Source organism: Bison bison, unplaced genomic scaffold, assembly GCF_000754665.1.
Source record: "Bison bison bison isolate TAMUID 2011002044 unplaced genomic scaffold, Bison_UMD1.0 scf7180017864516, whole genome shotgun sequence".
NCBI classification, from domain to species: domain Eukaryota; kingdom Metazoa; phylum Chordata; class Mammalia; order Artiodactyla; family Bovidae; genus Bison; species Bison bison.
In genome coordinates, this window is record NW_011495069.1 from 10,147,117 (window position 1) to 10,168,989 (window position 21,873).

The 21,873-nt window shown below is 40.0% G+C and overlaps 1 protein-coding gene across 3 annotated transcripts in view; it reads right to left on the minus strand.

The window, feature by feature from the left end:
* Positions 1-21,873, minus strand: part of EYA3 (EYA transcriptional coactivator and phosphatase 3) — a 94,881-nt gene that overhangs the window by 9,230 nt on the left and 63,778 nt on the right. For all 3 annotated transcript variants that reach the window (XM_010830157.1, XM_010830155.1, XM_010830156.1), the window contains 8 exons: positions 19,570-19,709; positions 14,906-14,989; positions 13,607-13,696; positions 11,491-11,549; positions 9,042-9,202; positions 6,891-7,005; positions 5,793-5,914; positions 82-182 (listed from right to left, as the gene is read on the minus strand). In XM_010830157.1, the coding sequence (XP_010828459.1) occupies positions 82-182; positions 5,793-5,914; positions 6,891-7,005; positions 9,042-9,202; positions 11,491-11,549; positions 13,607-13,696; positions 14,906-14,989; positions 19,570-19,709 (872 nt within the window). The remainder of the gene's footprint in view (positions 1-81; positions 183-5,792; positions 5,915-6,890; positions 7,006-9,041; positions 9,203-11,490; positions 11,550-13,606; positions 13,697-14,905; positions 14,990-19,569; positions 19,710-21,873) is intronic.

A 21,873-nucleotide genomic window follows, 5' to 3' on the forward strand; every position in this document is an offset into this window, starting at 1 on the left:
GATTGTATAATTTCCGAGTTTTAGGATTCTCCTAACTGTTCAACGTATTCGCATATAGACTATGTTTTTTGCCATGGTTACCTGTTTGGCTGCAATTTCTTCATCTCGTCCATCTCCAATCACTACATATGTGACTTTTTTCCCAAACCTCGACACAATTCTCTCGAAGCAGCTCTCCTTACCTGATAAGAAAAAGACATTTGCTCTTAAGACATTCCTTCTTTTTTTCAATATCAAAGAAAAGGGATGCTGCTAGGTTCACCTGCCTGTGCTTAGACAAAATCAGGGTGGCAGCTAGAGACCCAGCAGGCCCTCTGCCCAAAGAGTGTGCAATAGTTCCATTCACACCACAGACTTTTTAGGCACTGGCTCTCTAGGTTCTCACTTTAGCAGTGAGGGTGAAGTCCCGAAGATCTGAGAGTGGGGGTTTCTATAAACACAGGGTGAGAGCTGTGCACACTTCCCCCCTCTTCCACAGCTCCTGGACTTCACGGCATACAGAGCAGTTTTCAAGTAATTCTTCCACTTAAGATAATCTGGTGAGATGAGATCCATCCTCTATTTCAGTAGATGGAAATACACCCAACTTGCCCCAGATTACAAACAAGCCAGTAGCTAGACTCTGAGCCTCTGACTCTAAGTCTAGGCTCTGGTCACTGTGCCACGAAGAAAGGATGATTTTTGAGGGGACACCATTAGTGAAAGAAAAAGATGAGGAAGTCCCTGATTCCTGGTGAGTAATGGGACAAACAGGCATTTCCTTCCAACCCTACATTTCCGAGAGAAACAGTTCTAGGCATGGGCCTTCTGTCTCTCAGGAGGGGAGGAGCCAGAGTATAGATGAATATGGCAGTGAATACGGCAGCGACATCTGTCACAGCTGGAATTCCCTCCCTCATACTGTGTAACTACAACTGAGACCCTGTATCACTTTCAGTGACCTTGGGAAACGGGTGATTTAAACCCACTGCAGACAGTTCTTGGAAACACAGTAATGTATCCGAGCTCAAATCTCACCTGGAACCAACATCTAAACACACACATGACACTGCTTATGGCAAAGACACTATTTGCACCAGTAAATAAAATTATTTCTCTTGGCTCTCCCTTCACCATCTCTTAGGCTTTATTTCTATTTCTGCCATATTCTTCAGTTAAGTAAGGCCCTAACTCTGCTTCCTTTTTTTATTCTGCTCCATTAACCTTCTTGTCCTTCCCGATTCAAGTGACTTAACATCAGGGCTCCTGTGTGAATAAGAAAAAGGTGCCTCTTCCTCAAGGCACTTGAATGCCATCTGCTGGAAAACTGTTGTAATAAAATATACAAATACAGGAAATACACAAAGCTCAGATGACTAAAACATAAGTAACAAGAACCTTACACCCATACTCAGAAATCCTGGGTGGTACAGCTGAGCAACCGCAAGTCTGTGACAAGCCTAGCTCAGGGGGCACCTCAAACCTGGACCCGACTCTGGTGCACTCTTAATACAAGGGGCTTCAACCTCCCACTGCATACAAGGCTTGGTTTAGACGCACTTAGGTCCTTTTCAACGCTCCCACTACAACAGCACTGTCATGCCTTACTCTGATATCAAGCATTCAAACCATGTTTGCTGAGTAAATACACATTAATTTCACAAATGATTCAGGGGATGACACTAGTCCAGATCTTCAGCCCCAATTTAAGCATTAAATGATTCAACTAATAATGAGTTAATATATGTTCTTATTAAGTGTTAAAAGTTGTGTGTCTAATCCCACTCCAACCATTATGTCCTTACTACCTAATCCAACCTCTGCTAGAGCCACAGTCAAATTTATGATTTAGAGAAAAAACTTTTAGTAGGATCCTAAATCAGTAGAATTTTAGAAATTTCTCCTAAGACCTAACAAAGGGAAAGTCTTATATTTAGAAGTCAGAGACACTGAGATGTTTTCATTGTCCTGGCCTCCAACAATCAAGGAAGAAATACAATTAGGAATGTCTCCTCTAAAAGGATTAAGAATGAGCTATTAACAACTCAGAGTAAAGTAGTAGCCATTTGAAAAAATAATTCCAACATAGTTGGTAAATACATTTTCATTTTATACTTTCAAAATAACCCTAGAGATGAGCTTTCCTGTTCGGGAGGATGAGACCAATGAGTGGTAAGCTTACCAAATGTCAAGCAATAGAAGCTGTAACTGCAAGACGCCCAGGCCTGTGGAGATTTAGGTTCCTGGGCTTCCTCTATTAGAAATACTGTTGACATTTTCAGAAATGATCTTGAGAATTCTCTTTAATGTCCAGATCACAGAGTGGCCACGCAGAGAACTGCAATTCTGAAATAATTTCAGAGGAACTGAACAAACATTTCCTCTGCCCACTCTCATCTTACAGCTCTGTGAAGGCAAGCCTCAAGCCTCTCACTGTGGTTACCATGGTGCCAGGTACCACTGGAGCTCAGCTAATGAGCTCTGGATGAAATGAGAAAATCACCAAATAAGCACACTTATTGTCAGAAGGAATAAAGTCACGTCCATTAGTTTGATGAGCCTCTGAGTGCCAGGAAGCAGAATCAAGCACCACAGAAATCCCCCTTTCAGGTGTGGGAACCTAAGTGAATGATCAGAGCTCTTACAAAACACGCAGTAAAGCAGCAGGAGGAGCAAGCTCTGAGGGGAGGTTTCAGATGTATCTCCCCTATCAAAGCCCTTGTAAATGAAATAATTCAACACACAAAAAAAGAACAATAAAAACAAATGCCTGTACATCTACCACCAACCCAGCTTTGTCAAACCTTAACACTATAGAGTTGCTTTAGATAAAAAAAAAATATAAGAATGAGGGTTTCCCTGGTGGATCAGTGGTAAAGAATCTGCCTGCCAATGCAGGCGACATGGGTTCAATCCCTGTTTGGGAAGATCCCACATGCTGCAAAGCAACGAAGCCTGCGCGCCACAACTATTGAGGCTGTGTTCTAGAGCCTGTGCTCCGCATCAAGAGAAGTCACTGCAATGAGAAGCCAGAGCACCGCAACTACAGAGGAGATGTGCCGGCCGCAACCAGAGCAAAGCCCACACAGCAACCATGACCCAACACAGCCAAAAGTAAAAAGAATTATATATATAAAGGAATAAGAATGAGATCATACAATCTGAAATTTTTGATGTATGCCTACTTACTTGACGCTATTCTTCGTCCTCCTTTCTCTATATATCTATAAACAGTGTATGGTTATTATTTTGAATTTTTTTTTTACTTTTATGTAAATTTTGCATACTGTACATACTATTTGCAATGCGTTTTTTTGTGTTCAACACTTTTTAATACTAATCTTTAGGGATATATATAGGTTTAGTTCACTTACTTATAAGTGCTTTATAGTATTCCATTGTTTCATGTCTATTTTCTGTTCACAGACAGGTTCACCTGCTGTTTCTCATTATCTTTTACTATGAATAAGACTGCATAAAAAAAAGTCCTTACATGTACCTCCTTTTGCAAATGAGAATCACTCAAGGGAAGGAGCTGGCATATTTTAGGCTTTGCAGGTCATATGATCTCTGTTGCAACTATTCAAGTCTGCACTGTCCTGTGAAAGCAGCTATGGAAATGATCAGGCATGGCTTCTGTTTCAATAAAACTTTATAGAAACAGGCAGTGGGCAGAATTCAGTATGTGGCTGTAGTCCAAGACCCTCAAAGTAGTTTTTGTCAACCTATCATATTTTAATTTGCATTTTCTTAATTTGCAGATCCTTCATCGATGAGGTCAAAAAACCTCTCATACACATTTACTAACAATTTGGGTTTCCTTTTCTGCAAACTGGCTGTTCCAAGGTTTACACCTACTTTTTTTTTTTTAAATTATGTTGCTTATTGATTTGCAGGAGTTCTTTACTAATTAACAACTACATGTATTACAAATATCTTCTCTCAGTCTGTGACTTGGCTTGTCACTTTATGTCATCTTTCACTGTATATAAAAGTTCCATGCAACCAAAATGATTGGTTTTTTTTGTTTTTTTAACACTATTTTTTGGGTCTCTTAAATGAAATCCCTCCCTACCTCAAGGTCATACAGATAGTTTTATATTTCTCTTTAAAATTGCAAATTCTGCTTTTCATGTTACATTTTTTATCCACCTGGAATTTTAGTTTTGCAAACAGCATAAAGAAGAAATCCAATTCTGCTTTTTCCCCCCATACAGAAAACCAATTATTCTAGCACCACTGACTGACGGTAAGTCCCATGAGGACAGAGGATTCTGTCACGGCTATATTCCTGGTGCCCTGGCAATGCCTGACATCTTTTAATCTAGCGGATACCTAGAGTTCACCTTCACACTAGAGCTGTCTCCTCTGCTGCGGCAGGGAAGCAGGAACTGTAGACACAGACTGAAGCGTCTGCAGGGGCAGGAGACGGCTGTCACTGGGCCTTGTACAGCACATACGATTAGAGTGCGCTGCCTTCTCAGCAGAACAAGGTGGTTTTATTCAAACCTGGTGCCAATTAGTTTTATCAATTCAGCACATACTTATCAAGTACTTACTATTTCATATACTTAGTACTGAATACATTTTTAGCGGATAAAAATACCTTCTCATACACAGTCTGGTTTGATTTTCAAAACCTCTCTGGTAGTTAGTTTCTCATCTTACATGAGGAAACTGAGGCTCAGGAGATATAGTAATTTCCCGAAGAGCTAATAAGCAGGGGAATTAGGACTCTATCCTGGTCCTCAGTTTTTTTTTCTTTTTCTAACCATTTAAAAATGTATTTTTCAGTAATAATAAGCGTACTCACATTGTTGAGTGACAGTTCTCCAGAACTTTTCATTTTACAAAATTAAAATTCTATACCCACCAAGCAACAACTCCCTATTTTCCCTTTCCCCAAGCTTCTGTTAACCACCATTCTACTTTCTGTTTCTATGAATCGAACTACTCTAGGAACCTTATATATAAGTGGAAATATACAGTATTTATCTTTGTGTGATTGACTTATTAGCATAATGTCTTCAGGGTTCATACATACCCATATGACAGGATTTCCTTCCCTTTTGAGATTGGCTACTATCCCACTGTAAGTATATACCACCTTTCATTTATCCATTCATTTGATGGACATTTGGGGTTGCTTCCACCTTGGGGCCTTTGAGAATACTGTTACTATGAACACAGGCTTGCAAATATTTCTTTGGGATCTGCTTTGTAGTCTTTTCGCTATGTACCCAGCAGTGGGACTGCTGGGTCACCTGACGGTTCTGTTTTTAATTTCTGTGCAACAGCCAGACTGTTTTCCACAGCAGTTGCACCATTTTACACTCCCACCACAAGTGCACACGGGTTCCAAATTTTCCACATTCTTGCCACATTATTTTCTGTTTGTTTTTTTGATAGCAACTGTCCTAACAGGTGTGAGGGATTTAATCATTTTAAAGTACATAGCTTAGTCCTTGATTTTTAATCTGGTGTTTTTTTGATTATACTATACTGCAGCACTCGAAAGATAAATCTGAAATGAGGCACAGGTAGATTTCTAAACTAGGTATTATGTTCTTTCAAATGGAAAAGAAAAGAGCACAATACATTTTAAGTCTGATAGACTTGGATTTGAATTCTGTGAAGCTGTGAAGTCCTGAGTCAACCTGAACTGCCTCATCAGTAATGTCAGAAGAAAGCAGAGGATTATAGATATACCCATATGTAAAGTGTCTAACAGCAGGACTGGTAAATAATAAGAGCATCCTAAGTAGCAAGTATTACTGTAAGGCCAGTCACAAGAAACAGAATTGACACCGTACCAATTTTGGTAGCACTGTAGATGTTTTCAATAGGAAATATTTCTCCTAGCCCATATAGGAGAACCTTGGCCAGAGCTGGAACCAGTTGGGTTGTAGTGATCAGAACATTTACACAATTCTTTCTGTAAGGGAGAAAAAGACAATAAAAAAGTGAAATCAAACCAACCTGGGAACAAGAACTCAAATGAGTCTTCTTTGTAGGATCTACTTGTGCAAAATGAACCTCAAAGCTCCTGGTATGGCATTTGCTCAGCGCCAACGCTCAGCTCCTGCTCCAGCTCAGGTTTACTCATCTTCCAAATTAAAAGGCAGAGATTCTGTGGTGGACACAGAACAGCCCCCTGCTCTCCCCTCATTTGCATTCTAGCTCACTGCACTGCTGGCAGACTCCACGAGCCCACGGCACTGACACCACACCACAGAAAACACGGCAAGGCTTTCAGCAGCAGTGGCACTTCATCTCAGTGCAGCTCAGCCCTTAAAGGAGACGCGACTTCAGTCCTCTCTGCTCGGCACACAACGGCGACACACAGGTCAGAATATACCTTCTTTTCACAAGTCTTTTCCCTTCACACATATCCACCCGTGGGTGTCAGTTTCTGTTTACTCTACTAGGCTGTTCGTCTGGAATTCTTGCTTTGGAGGAGGGACGAATAAGGCTATGTTTTTATTTCCCATTCTAAGCTTTGAGCTCAAATCTCCTTATCTGCTTAATGTACCCTTTTTCTTTTGAATCCTGCCTTCCTGAGTAGGCTGCACTACATTTCTTTGGAGCTTCCTGTATTCAGGGTATTTGTAAAGTCTCCTCCATGTACTCTTCGATGTTATCAGGCGCATCCACCTCCAGTGCTGGACACTCTGGGTTACTGAGTATAATTTTGTGAGCAAAAAGTAAGAGAAAAGAAAAAGATGTTCAAAACTCTAAGGCATGCTGATAGAGTAAAATGGCCTTGCCTCCCATCTGTGAATCCTTGCCTGCATCACTGAACTCCTCTCACCCTTCCCCACAGCCTGTTTTCGGGAATGGCCTTATCCTGGACCAGGGTGGGAGAAAGAATCTCTCTGAGAGGATAAGACCTAGAAAAAGCATTTCCATACCTGGACTGGATGAGAAGTAAAGACTTCAAGGCAGTTCCTAACCAGGAATCTGTTAAAACTTCAATTTCTGCTCTTAGTCTCTGCAGTGCTTCCTTTCTCTGGGGACTGAGGAGCCCTTTGGGAATAAAAGAAGACACAGTCATCATTTGACAAGATCCATGCTGGCATTGAGAAAGCAACTTCTACATTTAATTTGGAAATAGTGTGTTACTGAAGTAGCTACTGAGCTAACACCTCTCTCTCCTTGATAAGGCCCTGGAGTAGTCTACTCAACATGCCTTTTTGACTCTTTCCACCAGAGTCTTTCGCTTGGTGTGGCATAACCACAACAAAATCAGCTGAGAGAAACACTGTGATTAGGATCTGGCTCAAGCTCATTCTTTCATTAACCAACCAGTAACATCATCTGCAGACTGGTGGACCATACTTTGAGTAGCACTGGTACAGACGTGACATCAAGAAGCAAAAAAAGGGGGAACAATTACAGATGGAAAAGCCCACGGCATTTTCAGTCTCTTTCTAAAGAAAACAACAGAGCAACTGATGTCTTTTGGTCTCAGAAATCTTCCCACTGACATACACTGCTCCCAAGGCGATGATGGTGCTTTCACCTTCTTCAGAACACATCAACCTGAGATTCCAGGTTGAATCACCAAATTCTGATCATCTGTACTGTACTTACTTCTGAAACAACTTCAGCTGATGAGAGACTGAAGCACTGCTTTAAGATCAGATAACTAAACACAAAACAAAAAAGAGTTCATCTGATTGGAACATGTTATCAGATGCTTGAGTTAGTATATTCAAATAATAAATCTGGCTCTAATTTTTCTACGGTGAAGGTAAAAAGAAATTCTACTACCAGTACGCCATAAAAACAGAAATCTAGTATAACTGTTTATAATTTATTTTCAGACAGATGGTTTCACAATGTAAGCCTGCAATTTGATGACTCTCAATATTTCTGATAAAACAAAAACCAAACAAATATACGTCATGTATGACATACACAAGCAAGCCTATGTCACAGGTTTAACTACTATGATGTAGCACTTTTGTTAATTCACTTAAAAAAATACAGGTGGATATTACTTTTAATATGTTTCCCAGGGTAGGCTCCAAGGATTCTCACAGAGGGTTATAAAGCACTTCAGGAAACCAGGTCGAGACACTCACTGGGCAGAAAATGGACCAGACACAGAGGCTGTATATGAAAACTAATAAAAGAAAGGCTAATATCTGTGAGAGAGAAAAAACAAAATGACCTGATTGCCAAAATAAAAAGTACCGGGGCCTCTCTTGACCCAGGGTCATATATTTCTAGGCAGTCCAGGGAATCCCTGAAACACCACGCAACGTTCTGTGTGGATGTAGGTGTTTGAGGGTGATGGTTCAGTTTTCAATATTTTCTCACAAGGGCATGTCACTGAAGAGGGGTCTGTATGAACGTAAAGTGCACTGGACCGAGAGTCCAGTCGTGGTATGGCCACTAAGTTGCTACGTGACCGGCCTTTGTGATCCTCATCATGGACCATCAGTTTTCTCAAATGCAAAATGAAGGATTTAGATTAGTTCTCTACTAATGTCTCTTCTCATTCAAACAATCTATGGCTAATTAATTCCAAATATATGAATTTTAGGCACAATGGTACCTGATATGTGAGACATATCTGGGCAGAAAGGAAGTCCAAGGTCCTTCAAATCACAATGCATGGATGGATACTGCCAACCTATCAAGCTGGACCTAGTTTTCCATCCACTATAAACCTGGTCGCTAATTCTACCTGACTTGTCCTGATGGCTAGATAAATCTGTCCAAAAATATGGCAACCTCTTAAATATTACTGACAGTAATTGTGAATCCAGAAAAAACACATGCCATTAAACATGATCTATGGAACACATTTCCTTTAAAAAGGAAAGCTGTCTAAAAAGAACAAGAGAACTTGGTGAAGTTATGCTAAGAAGAGTCCATGAGGAATGCAGAGCTTCCTCCCCACAGGGTTTCAATCAAACCCCATTTTTAAAATACAGAGTTAAAATGTCCCTGTGTCACAAATTCATAATCCAGGAGCTCTAAGGTAAACCCTAGAAAGGAAAACAGGAAATCAGAACAAAAGAGAAAATTAGCTGGTTATATGCCACACTTACCACCCACGTTGCTTTTATGCTTATCATAGATTTCTCTCACTTTTCGGTAACGGAAAGCCAATTTCCTCATCCAGTCCACACCTCCCTGGACGCCCACAGACGAACCATGGCTGCCACTGCCTCCCGAGCCGCTGAAACCATCTGTCGAGAAACTGTAGTTGCTGCAGAGAGAGAGGATGATGAAAATGAAAATCTATACCGCACAGAGTTTTCAGCTGAAGGCCACCTGAGATTCTCTGTCCTAATCCACAGGCATCTGACATCAAAGCCGTGAGACTCTTCTTCCTTAATCTCTGTATGTCAGAGGCTATCTTCCATCGGTCCACCATCTCACCCCTGTTACTTCTATCAGAGAAAGGATGGAGAGGGAGAGCAAGAGGGGCAGGAACAATTTGAGCGTCAGCATCCCCTAGAGGCTGGCTCCAGATAGACCATCCTTTCACTAATGATAGATGACATCTTACAGTGAAAAAAAGCCTTCAGAATATAAAATTTTTTGTACACACCCACAATATGATTGCAACTATGTAAAAAGGAGAAATGTGAAAAATTAATGGGAGGAATGAACCCCAAGTTCTAGCAACAGTAAGAAAATGGGAATGTTCTCCTTCAGGGATCTGTCGACTCGTTAAGTTCATGGGCCACTACTCCTCTCCTAACTCCATTCCCTTCGGGTACAGACTGTATATGAATGTAAATAGAATGTGGTGGAACTGATGGTGTCAGGCTTTAGAGACCAGACTTCTCTTACAGGGCTTGCTCTAAGTGTCAGATGTCACATGAGAACACTCAAGCTGCTCCGTGAAGGGGCACAGTGAGGCCTGAGGCCTCCTGCTAGCAGCCACACACAACAGGTTGGAAGCAGGTCCTTGGCTCCACTCAAACCTTCAGATGATTTTAACTCCAGCTATCTTGATTTTAACCTCAAAGACCCTGATTCAGAACTACCCAGCTAAGTTACTTTCAAGTTCCCAAACTACAGAAACACTGAGATGATCCATGATCATTGCTTTAAACCACTAGGCTTGGGAGTAATCTGTTACACAGCCATAGACAGGTGTTACAGTTAAAGCCTGGGCAGGATGGCTACTTCCTAAGTCAAGATTAAAAATGACTGATGGGATTAGGGACAACTTGGTTCAAAAATCAAAACAGAATTCCCTAAGTGTGAGATTCTATATTTAAGGAAAAGCTGCCAATAAAAAGATAGGCCATTACTAGTTAGCCATATGTATGTGCTGTGCTTGGTTGCTCAGTCCTTATCTGACTCTGTGACCCCCATGCACTGTAGCCCACCAGGCTCCTCTGTCTATGGAATTCTCCAGGCAAGAATACCGGAGTGGGCTACCATTCCCTTCTCTAGTGGATCTTCCCCACCCAGGGATCGAACCAGGGTCTCCCACATTGTGGGTAGATTCTTTACCGTCTGAGCCACCAGGGAAGCCCAGACATATGTATACGAGAAACAAAAAAGCACTAGAGCTCAGAGTGGATTGTAAACTGCTTCAGACCAAGCTTTCTCCTAAAGTAAGTAAAATCTCTTAAGAATGGTGCCCTTCACAGCTGTGCAAGACCCAACACGCACGGCTGGATGCTGCTCCCGAAGGGAAACCTCTCCTCCTCCTCAGCGCCTCAGGGCTGTCTGTGTCCTTACTAAGTGATGTGTCCAGATCTGCTCTAGAGTTGAGAATGCACAGAGGAAACAATTTTAGGGTAGACACATGGAAAAACTTTTTGCCTATGGAAAGGGATAAACATTAATAAAATAAATTAACATGAAAAGATGTGACAATTTTTTTTTTTCTAAAAGTCTTTAGATATAAGGGAGACAAATTTTTGGATTATTCTTAGCTAAAACTACTGGGCTAGAAGACCGTAGCCAAGAGAGACAGGAGGGGACTGAGCAAGCATTTTGCCACTGAGACCTCCCTGGTTTAGTGTTCACTGTGATATTAATGTTTAAGATTGTCTTCCATATGGTCATTTGACACCACCAGACCCCTACCGTATAACTTCCTTGGTGAAATTACCTGATGCTTATTTCTATCTAAGACTAACCAATCTGGAAGCACACTTTTCTTGACTGAAAATCTGGCCAAAGAGAAACTAGTATATCCTTTACTTTGGAATGCTTTTGTCTCATTCCATCATGCTCCCCAATCTCTAAGATTATACTCAAAGTCTACTGTGTTGAGAAGGCCACTCCAGTGTTGGCACCACTGGCTTCCCACAACCATTGGAATTACTTTCTACTCTATATCCCATCACATTTTCTACGGTCACCTTCTCTCACCGCATGCCATCATCAGCTGTCTTTGTTTCTATCTTCTCTAATAGACTGTGAGCTCTTTTAGGCCATGTCTTAATCACCTTTGTTTGCCTCTGAACCTAGTCAGTGTCTCGTGCATAACAGGTATACTGATGTTTAAGATATCATTGTTTTTATTACCTCAAGTCTTGGCCATTGTCATCAGAAGCCACATCTTCCACATGCACCTGGTCACACTCCTGTTAAAAGACAAAACCACCCATTATTTCATCCCAGAGAGCAGTTCTATTATCACCATGATATATTGTAAAAATACCACAAACAATGGCAGGATGATGAAAAACCTTATGGTTTCTTATGTGTGGAGGATCAGTCTCACCCCCGTTGCTGTCCACCTTCTTTAAAGGCCTAATTTATATTCCTCAGTCTTCGTGCAATCTTCCTTAGCCATACCAGCCCACAGTTCTACTCTTATCTCAATAGTTCATTTTCCCCACAGCCCATGGGTATAAGCACAAGCTCCCTTATATTGTCAGGTGTGCCTATGTCCTACATTAGGCTAAGTTCTATCACAGTGTAGGTCTCTTATGGCACAACCATATCTTACATCTCCTTTTGAACCCTCCAGTCTAGTCCAGTGCCCTTATGTAGCATGTACTCAGTAAGTTTTTGCAGACAAAAAAGATGCTGGTAGAGTGTGTGCAGTATCAAAACCGAGAATGACTGAAATAGAAATTTGTAAATTCAAACTTAGAATTAGAAGAGGTCACCTAAGTCAATCTCCTCATATTCTAAAAGTGAGATAAATGATTGGCCCAAGGTCATAAAACTAGTGAGTGGTAGAAAGAAACTAGAAGGAGCTTAGGTCTTTCGATTTGAATGCACGGGTTCTTTAAGCCCACACTACTACTGAGGTAAAATACCACCCACTGCCTAACTGACAAATGTATTCCTCTGACACCACCTAGGGCGGTGCCATGGTGTCCACCTGCATCAGAATCCTCTGGGGAAGATTTTTTTAAATGCATATTTTTGAATAGAATTTCTGTGAGTGAAGTCCTAGAGTCTTCATTTTTAACAAGCTCCCCAGGTGATTCTTATGCCCCCTAAAGTTGAGAACCACTGACCTGGGGGGCAGGAACACATTCAGGTCAAATTCTTCACAGAACTTTCAGTCCTGAGTGAGGACTATGTCTAGAAAATCATTACAAATACAATTTGGCAACAATTACTGGCACATAGTAGGTTTTCAATAAATGTTTGCTGAATAAAAACTATAATGTTCCAATTTATCAACATGTGAAGTTGATGGAAGATTAAAGCACTGTGGAGCTTACATAAAAGTACTGGAGTTTAGAGCCCTACTAATTTAACTTGTTGGAGAATTGCTGAGTAGAACTAGACTGTGTTTGAAAAGAGAGAGGATTACTTTGTGTTTATTTTACTTTAAAATTTCCACTATTTAAAAAAGTAGGTAATACATGTCTTACAGAGTTCAAAATTCAAAAGGACATTAAGTGACAAATCTGCTCCTTCCCACCTCAGTGTCTTGGCAAGGCATTCTTATCTTCAAAGAGAACAACTGTTACTAGTTCCTTGTATAGGGTAACTGCTTAACTGAGGCCCAGAATGGGGAGATAACTTTCCTAACTTGGTACTCGAGTCTGGTCCTCTGACTCCTGGTCCTGTGCTCTCTCCACTACATGTTTACCTCAAAGATGAACTCAAATGTCAAACAAAACAATTAACCAAGAAGCTCTCAGGGTTTCCAGGTTTCCCTCCACCTAAATATAAAATGATCTGGACTTCACGGCTTACACATGGACAATAAGCAAGTACAAAATACAACAAGTTAAGAGTAGCCCTCTACAGATCTGACAAATCAAGAGACTATCTTTTAAGAAGGTAAAACTGAAGAACAGTCAAAATATAATTAAGAGTACAACCAATGCCACATTCTATATATTATTTAATATAGATGAGTAAATTAGAATATTGGTCTATGTATCAGTGCTTTACCTGATGGGATGGCACTGCCCCTAGAGCTAGATCACTTCCAAATATGCTAACAAAATCAAATTTTTGAGCCAATAAAACTGAAGCCCAGAAACAAGACTGTGCTGACCTAACCAAGGAACTATTTCTTCAAGACTATGTATACCTAAGTGCCCAGCTGGCCTTACCATACCTACCCTGTTTAACCACACTTCCTCTAAATGCAAAAATCACAGTCTCAATAAATAAGTTATGGAACAAAGTGTTTCACTGAAGCACAGAAACAATTTAAAATGCATACCTCTAGGTCATTGAAAAATAGATGTGTGTCAGCCACTTCAAAAATCATTTCTTCCATTGTTAAACCTGAGCCAATCACTACTGTTGGGTCCTGAAAGGCAATAAGAGAATTTGTTTGACTTGGCACTTACAGCACCAGTTCTTACCTCTAAATGTTTCAAAATTATTTGAGGTCAAGGCCAAAACAACACTGGCCCACAACAGTGCTTCTCACTATTACTGATGCAATTTCATTCACAGGTGTAAGAAGCTTAGATTGTGCAAAGTTAAAAATTTCAGGACTTTAACCCACTTAAAAAAAAAAACAAATTTTGGAAAAATTCCCTGCTTCAGCAGAAATTCTAACTATTGCTAAAATATTGCTATTGTAATACTCATTATCTTACACACACACACACAAATACACACACACACACACACAGTATAACGCTGGAAGTCAGTAATCTGACAATCTAAACAACCAGGAAATCAGTAAAAAAATATTTGTAGGAAAACCAATGCACATAGCTTTAAAAGGAACTATCAGACCTTCACTTAGAGGTGGTATGATCTTATTTTGTATACTTCCATAACCAGTCTTGTTATAGAGTATATAAGCGTATGTTAGTTTACCAGCCTAGATACTAAAAGCCTACGGAAAATACTTCTACTAGAAACAAACAGTGACAATAAGAATTAATTAGGGGTAGATAAAGTAGGATGGTAAATGAGGCAGATATTTTTATAAAATTTATTCACAGAAACTAAAAAAAAAAAAAAAAAAGGAACCTGGAGGTAATTTAGTATAGAAATATACCGACAATACCTCAAAAACAGCTCATCCCTCTATCAAAACTGATGTTACTACTGATGATTAAACTTAAATTCTGCTCGGTACATTTTCATTTAAGAAGCTATATAATCTATTTTAGAAAGTTATTTAATATTTTAAATGTACAGATCTCGCAGATTCTCAGCTAAATGAAATGCTCAGTTGGGACTGTCGCATGTGATGTAAGGGACAACAGATCAGTCTTTGGAGCACGTAATCCTGAGACTCCACTCTGTTTTGAGTTCAGTCCCATACTTAGTCTTTACCACCCTTCACCAACTTCAGCTTTCAGTACTAGTCCAAGGTCTGGTTCCCAGCTTTATAAACTCTGCTTGACCATGTAGTCTGCCTGCTATAAGCCACCAGGTGAAGTTCTATGTGAAAAGTGAAAGGTCAATAGGTAAGATGGAGATAACAGAGACAGTGATCTTGGCTACCTGCACGCATAGAGAGGGACAGTTATAACAAAGGAAGAAAGACTCAAATTACCTTTCCATACTTCTGGGCATAGGATCCAGTAAGAAGGGAGTGGAAGATGATGATGGTTTCATCTAAGTCCCACAGAAATACCCGCTGAATGAGGGAAATATTTTAAAAAATGAGTGAGCATCTTTTTAAATCATAGTAGAATGAAACAAGTAATCAATAACAGAAGAAAAACTGAGAAATTCACACATATGTAAAAATTAATATAATCTTAAACAACCAACGGATAAAAAAGAAATAACAAGTGAAATTAGAAAATACCTTGGAATGAAGACCAAAAAACAACGTACCATAATTTATGGGATGCTGTGGAAACAGTTAAGAAGGCATTTTTTTTCTTTTCTTTTTAAGGCCACACTGTACAGCATGGGGAATCTTAGTCCCCCAACCAACCAGGGATCAAACCTGGGCCCCCTGCATTGGAAGTAGGGAGTTTTAACCACTGGACCACCAGGGAAGTCCCAAAGGAAATTTATAGTTCCAAATGTGTACCCTAAAAAAGATCTCAATCAATAACCAAACTGCACAATTTACTCTGCTAGACAAAGCCAGTAGAAGGAAGGAAAAAATAAAGTTAGAAAAGGGTAGGAAAAAGCAGAAGATAGGAAAAAAAATAGAGAAAATCAACAAAACCAAAAGTTGGTTCTTAGAAGAGATCTATATAATTGACAACGTCTGGTTAGACTAGCTAAGAAAAAAGACAGAAGACATAAATTAATAAAATCAGAAATGAAAGTGGGGATATTATACCAATTTTGAAGAAATAAAAAAGATTTTATAATCCTTTATACTATGAAGAGTTATACATCAATAAACAATCTAGATGAAACAACAAATTCCTAGAAATATACAATGTGCCAAAACTGATTCAAAAAGGAAAAGAAAATCTGAACAGACCTTTAACTGGTAGAAGGCTGAATCAATAACAAAAAACATCCCAAGAAAAGAAAAGGCCAGGGTCAGATGGTTTCACTGGTGAATTCTACCAAACACAATCCTTCAGACCTTCCAAACTGAATAGGCAGGAACACTTCCTAATTCACTCTGTGAAGCCAGCAAATCCCTGATACTGAAGTCAGATAAAGACAAGACAAGAAAGCTACAGACCTGTCTCTCATTTGAACACTGATGCAAAAACCTCAACAAAACAGCGGCAAACAAAGGTCAGCAGCATATGGAATTATACATCAGGACCAAGTAGGATCTGTTCCCAGAATGTAAGAACGGTTCAGTGTAGGGAAAAAAAATCAATGTAATATACTGCATTAACTGAACAGAGGAAAAAACCCACGTGGTCATCTCAACTGATGTAGAAAAAACTGATCTGACAAAACTCAGCACACTTTCATGATAAAAACATTCAATATACTAGCAACTTCCTTATCATGATAAGGGTCATATATGAAAAACCTACAGCTAATATCATACTCAATGGTGGAAAACTGAAAGTGTTACCCCTGAGATTAGGAATAAAAGAAGTATGTCTCTGTTTTCATCACTTCTATTCAAACATGGTACTGGAAATTCTAGCCAGAATAAGGGTAAAAGAAATACCCAAGAAAAGGGTAAAAAAGGTACCCAAACTGGAAAGAAAGAAGTAAAATTATCTCTGTTCACAGATGATGTGATCTCACACAGAGAAAACCTTTAAGAACCCACAAAAAATTACTGAGAGCTACTAAAATGAACTCAGAAATCAGCTGTTTGTATAAGCTTGAAATGAATAATCCTAAAAGGAATTAAACAAAAGCATAAAAAAATAATAAAATATTTAGGAATAAATTTAACTGATAGGTATTTAGTATATAAGTCCTGAACTATCAAAATTCCAACACTGTTTTTGTTGTTGTTGTTTTCCAACACTTTTTTAAAGAGATAGAAAAACTAACCTAAAGTTTGTACGAAATCTCAAGGGACCCTGCTGCTGCTGCTGCTAAGTCGCATTAGTCGTGTCCGACTCTGTGCGAACCCATTAGACGGCAGCCCTCCAGGCTCCCCCGTCCCTGGGATTCTCCAGGCAAGAACACTGGAGTGGGCTGCCATTTCCTTCTCCAACGCATGAAAGTGAAATGTGAAAGCAAAGTCGCTCAGTCGTGTCCGACTCTTAGCGACCCCATGGACTACAGCCTACCAGGCTCCTTAGTCCATGGGATTTTCCAGGCAAGAGTACTGGAGTGGGGTGCCATTGCCTTCTCCACAAGGGCCCTAAAGAGCCAAAATAGTCTTGAAAAAGAACAAAGTTGGATGACTCACATTTCCTGATATTAAAACTTACTACAAAGCTACAGTAATCAAAATAGTGTGGTACTAGCATAAAGACAGACACACAGACCAATGGAACAGAGAGAGCCCAGAATGGCACCCCACTCCAGTACTCTTGCTTGGAAAATCCCATGGACAGAGGAGCCTGTTAGGTTGCCATCCATGGGGTCACTAAGAGTCGGACATGACTGAGCGACTTCACTTTCACTTTTCACTTTCATGCATTGGAGAAGGAAATGGCAACCCACTCCAGTGTTCTTGCCTGGAGAATCCCAGGGCCAGGGGAGCCTGCTGGGCTGCCATCTCTGGGGTCACACAGAGTCGGACACAACTGAAGTGACTTAGCATAGCATATATATAAAGTGAGAGAGACAGAGAGTCAATTGATTATTATTTCTGCAAGGATACCATGAACAAAGGGGAAAGGAAACCATTTCCAAAACAAGGTCCATGTGCAAAAAAATAAAATTAGATCCTTACTTCACACTATGTACAAATTAACTCAATATGGATCAAGGACCTAAACTTAAGAGCTGAAACAATAAAATGCTTAGAAGAAATATAGGTGTTTTCATAACCTTAAACCCTTAAGTATAATACCAAAAGCACAAGTAATCAAAACAGAACTTCAAAATTTAAAACTGTTAACCATCAAAGGAAACCATCAAGAGAGTGAAAAGACAGTGCACAGAAAATATTTGCACATTATATATCTGCTAAGGGATTAAACTCTAGAATAAAGAACTCCTAAGATTCAAAAACAAACAAAACCCCCTGATTTAAAGAATGGGCAAAGGATTTAGACATTACTTCCAATAAAATAGACAAATGACCAATTCACACATGAAAAGAATGCTCAATATTATTAGTCATTAAGGAAATGCAAATCAAAACCACGAGACACCATTTCATACCCATTAGGATGGAATGCATAGAAAAGGGAAACAACTGGAACCCTAGTATAGAGCTGGTAGAAATGTAAAATGGTGTAGTCATTTGGAAAACACTTTGGTGGTTCCTCAAAAAGCTGAACACAGAACTACTATATGGTCTAGCAATTCTACTCCTAGGTTTATACCCAAAGTAATTGAAAAGAGGGGCTCCAAGTGATATTTTTGAGGACAGCAGTGTCATAGCAGCTTTATTCACAATAGCTCAAAGGTGGAAAACCCCCAAGTGTCCATCACAGATGAATGGATAAACAAAATGTGCTATATATACACAATGGAGTTATTCAGCCATAAAAAGGAATGAAGTTCTGAAACATGCTACAGAATAGATGAACCTTGAAAATATTATGCTAGGGGAAGTAATAAGCCTGACACAGAAGGAAAGGTTTGGTATGATGCCACTTTTATGAAATACCTACAACACGCAAATTCATAGTGACAGGAAGTAGAAAAAAGGTTACCAAGGACTAACAGAAGGGGAGAACAGGAAGGTATTGCTTAATGAGTACACAGTGTGTAATCATGAAAAACTTCTGAACAACACTGGGAATGTACTTAAAACTGCACTTACAAAATGGTAAATTTTATATATACTTTACCACAATTAAAACAAATAAGTGAATTCTCAGTTTTTCCCATGAAATATATCAGGTCTTTACATTTTCTTTCTTTCTCTCCCAGCCCACTCCCATCCTCCTAGTAACAAAAGGAAAGAGAGGTTCCAAACGTAGCCTCAATTTACCAATGTCTTATGAACAACTGTCAATGGACTCATTTTTAAATATGGCTTTTTCTTCTTATTAAACAATCACATTATAGAAAAATTAAAGAAAGAAAACAAAAAGATTAGTATCAAAACTCCATTATTATTAGAATTTTGTATGGCTTTCTAGTCTTTTTAATAATGAAGCCAAATGTATATCCATAATAAATTTCTATAGGGTTTACACAGTAAGTGAGAGCCAATCTACCTCATTTACAAGTTACCAGATCTGGCTGCAGGTTTCACAGAAACTTGGCCTAAAGCACTTCAGTTCTGTCCTTTTACTCTAAGATTTTGAAATGGAGAACAGTATGACATTGTTTGTGATACCCTTTGCTTTTTGAATATGATGCAATGTTCTTTCTGTTCTAACCTGGAATACAGAACAGATTGTTCTTTCCCGATTGTTCTTTCCCTTAAAAAGTTACCTGGCTACCTAAATTTGAAAAAGCTTTTTCAAATTTGTTGGTTAAAAGGATCTGAAAGTGATATGGTAAAATGTGGGCACAGAGAAATGTGTTTTTACACTTCTCTTTTCACACTTGGCCAATTCATTTTCTACTGCTCAGGAATTAAATGATACACAACATAGAACCACATAATATCCATGAGTTTCAGAAATATATTTGACAAACTTAAAGAAAAGAGAAAAGAAAAAAGCAGGTGGTAACTCAAATGAGTTTCTTCCATACTTCTAATTCACTGTCCTGGGAAGAGCTGGCGTCAGCTTTCCTCTTGCCCCGGTTCTTGCCAGTCATGTTTTTCCTGGACTGGTCATCAGCATCTTTACTTGGTGTGGTCTGGGTCAAAGATGGGCTTGGAGAAGGGTCTCCTGAAAAGGAAAAGTAAGACACTGCTATTGCCAGTGTAGTCACAGGCTATTAAAAACCAGAGCAGGCTCTCTGCCTTTAAGAATCATGTTGCAGGGATAAAGGCTGGGAAACCAAACTTTACTTTAGGAATTTGGAAATTCAGACCTAACAGCATGAAGAGCCATAACTAGCATTTGCATGCCTGCCTCTGCAATGAAAAAACTTACCTATAAAGTCATTTTGCCCCACCCAAAAAATTAGGCCTGCAATCAGTTTCTCAACTTGGTACAACTGACGTTTTGGTCCAGACAATTTTTGTTGTGAGGGGACATCCTGTACGTTTTAGGATGTTTGGTTAAGTGGCATCCTTGGCCTCTACCCATTAGATGCCAGTAGCACCCCCTTCCCAGTGTGACAACCAAAAATGCTTCCACACATTGCCAAATATCCCTGGGTGTGGGGCCCTTAGGGTGGAAGCAGGAGGCACAAAACCACCTCCAGTTGAAAACCACCACCCTAGATCTATTTACCAATTTAAATAAAATACAGAAAGCAGTAGGTTGCAGCAAGCTACCCTCTGAGCTTTTAATTGGTGAAATTTATACTGACTTTATTTTTCTGGCCTTCAAAATTACTGCGGATGGTGATTGCAGCCATGAAATTAAAAGATGCTTGCTCCTTGGAAGGAAAGTTATGACCAACTTAGACAGCATATTAAAAAGCAGAGGCATTACTTTGTCAACAAAGGTCCGTCTAGTCAAGGCTATGGTTTTTCCAGTAGTCGTGTATGGATGTGAGAGTTGGACTATAAAGAAAGCTGAGAGCCAAAGAATTGATGCTTTCGAACTGTGGTGTTGGAAAAGACTCTTGAGAGTCCCTTGGACTGCAAGGAGATCCAACCAGTCCATCCTAAAGGAGATCAGTCCTGGGTGTTCACCGGAAGGACTAATGTTGAAGCTGAAACTCCAATACTTTGGCCACCTGATGTGGAGAACTGACTCATTTGAAAGACCCTGATGCTGCCCTGATGAGGCCAGGAGGAGAAGGGGACGACAGAGGATGATATGGTTGGATGGCATCACTGAAACAATGGACATGGGTTTGGCTGGGCTCCGGGATGGACAGGGAGGCCTGGCGTGCTGCGGTTCATGGGGTCGCCAAAGAGTTGGGTCTGAGTGACTGAACTGAACTGAACTGATATTGAGAAAACAATCTACTTTCTTCAACAAATAAATTACACAGGAAAGAAACAGAGATGGGGAATTTATAGGTTAGAACAAAATATATATCCACCAATCACAATGTATGGACCTTGAAAGTGAAAGTCATGTCTGACTCTTTGCGACCCCATGGACTATACAGTTCATAGAATTCTCCAGGCCAGAATACCAGAGTGGGTAGCCTTTCCCTTCTGCAGGGGATCTTCTCAACCCAGGGATTGAACCCAGGTCTTCCGCACTGCAGGTGGGTTCTTTAGGTGGATTCTTTACTAGCTGAGCCACAAGGGAAGCCCTTACTTGGACTTCAAACAAAAACAAGACTCAACGTTTATGAGAAAACTAGAAATATGAATACCCTTAGGCACTAAGGAATTATTGTTGAATTATTTTATATGGGATAATGGCATTGTGGTTATGTTATTAAGCATTTATCTTTTAGAGACGTGAGACCTGGAATTTGAGGAGGAAATTAGGAGGAAATTAGAAGTATAGTTGAAACATGCCAGGTCAAGGACTGATGCTGAAGCTGAAACTCCCAATACTTTGGCCACCTCATGTGAAGAGTTGACTCATTGGAAAAGACCCTGATGCTCGGAGGGATTGGGGACAGGAGGAGAAGGGGACAACAGAGGATGAGATGGCTGGATGGCATCACTGACGCAATGGACATGAGCTTGAGTGAACTCTGGGAATTGGTGACGTACACGAGGCCTGGTGTGCTGTGATTCACTGGGTCGCAAAGAGTCGGACACGACTGAGCAACTGAACTGAACTGAGGTCACCAGGTAATGTTAGTGGTAAAGAGCCTGCCTGCCAATGCAGGAGATATAAGAGATACAGGTTCGGTCCCTGGGTCAGGAAGACCTCTGGAGAAGGGAATGGCAACCTACTCCAGTATTCTTGCCTAGAGAATCCCATGGACAGAGGAGCCTGGTGGGTTACAGTCCACAGGGTCACAACGAAT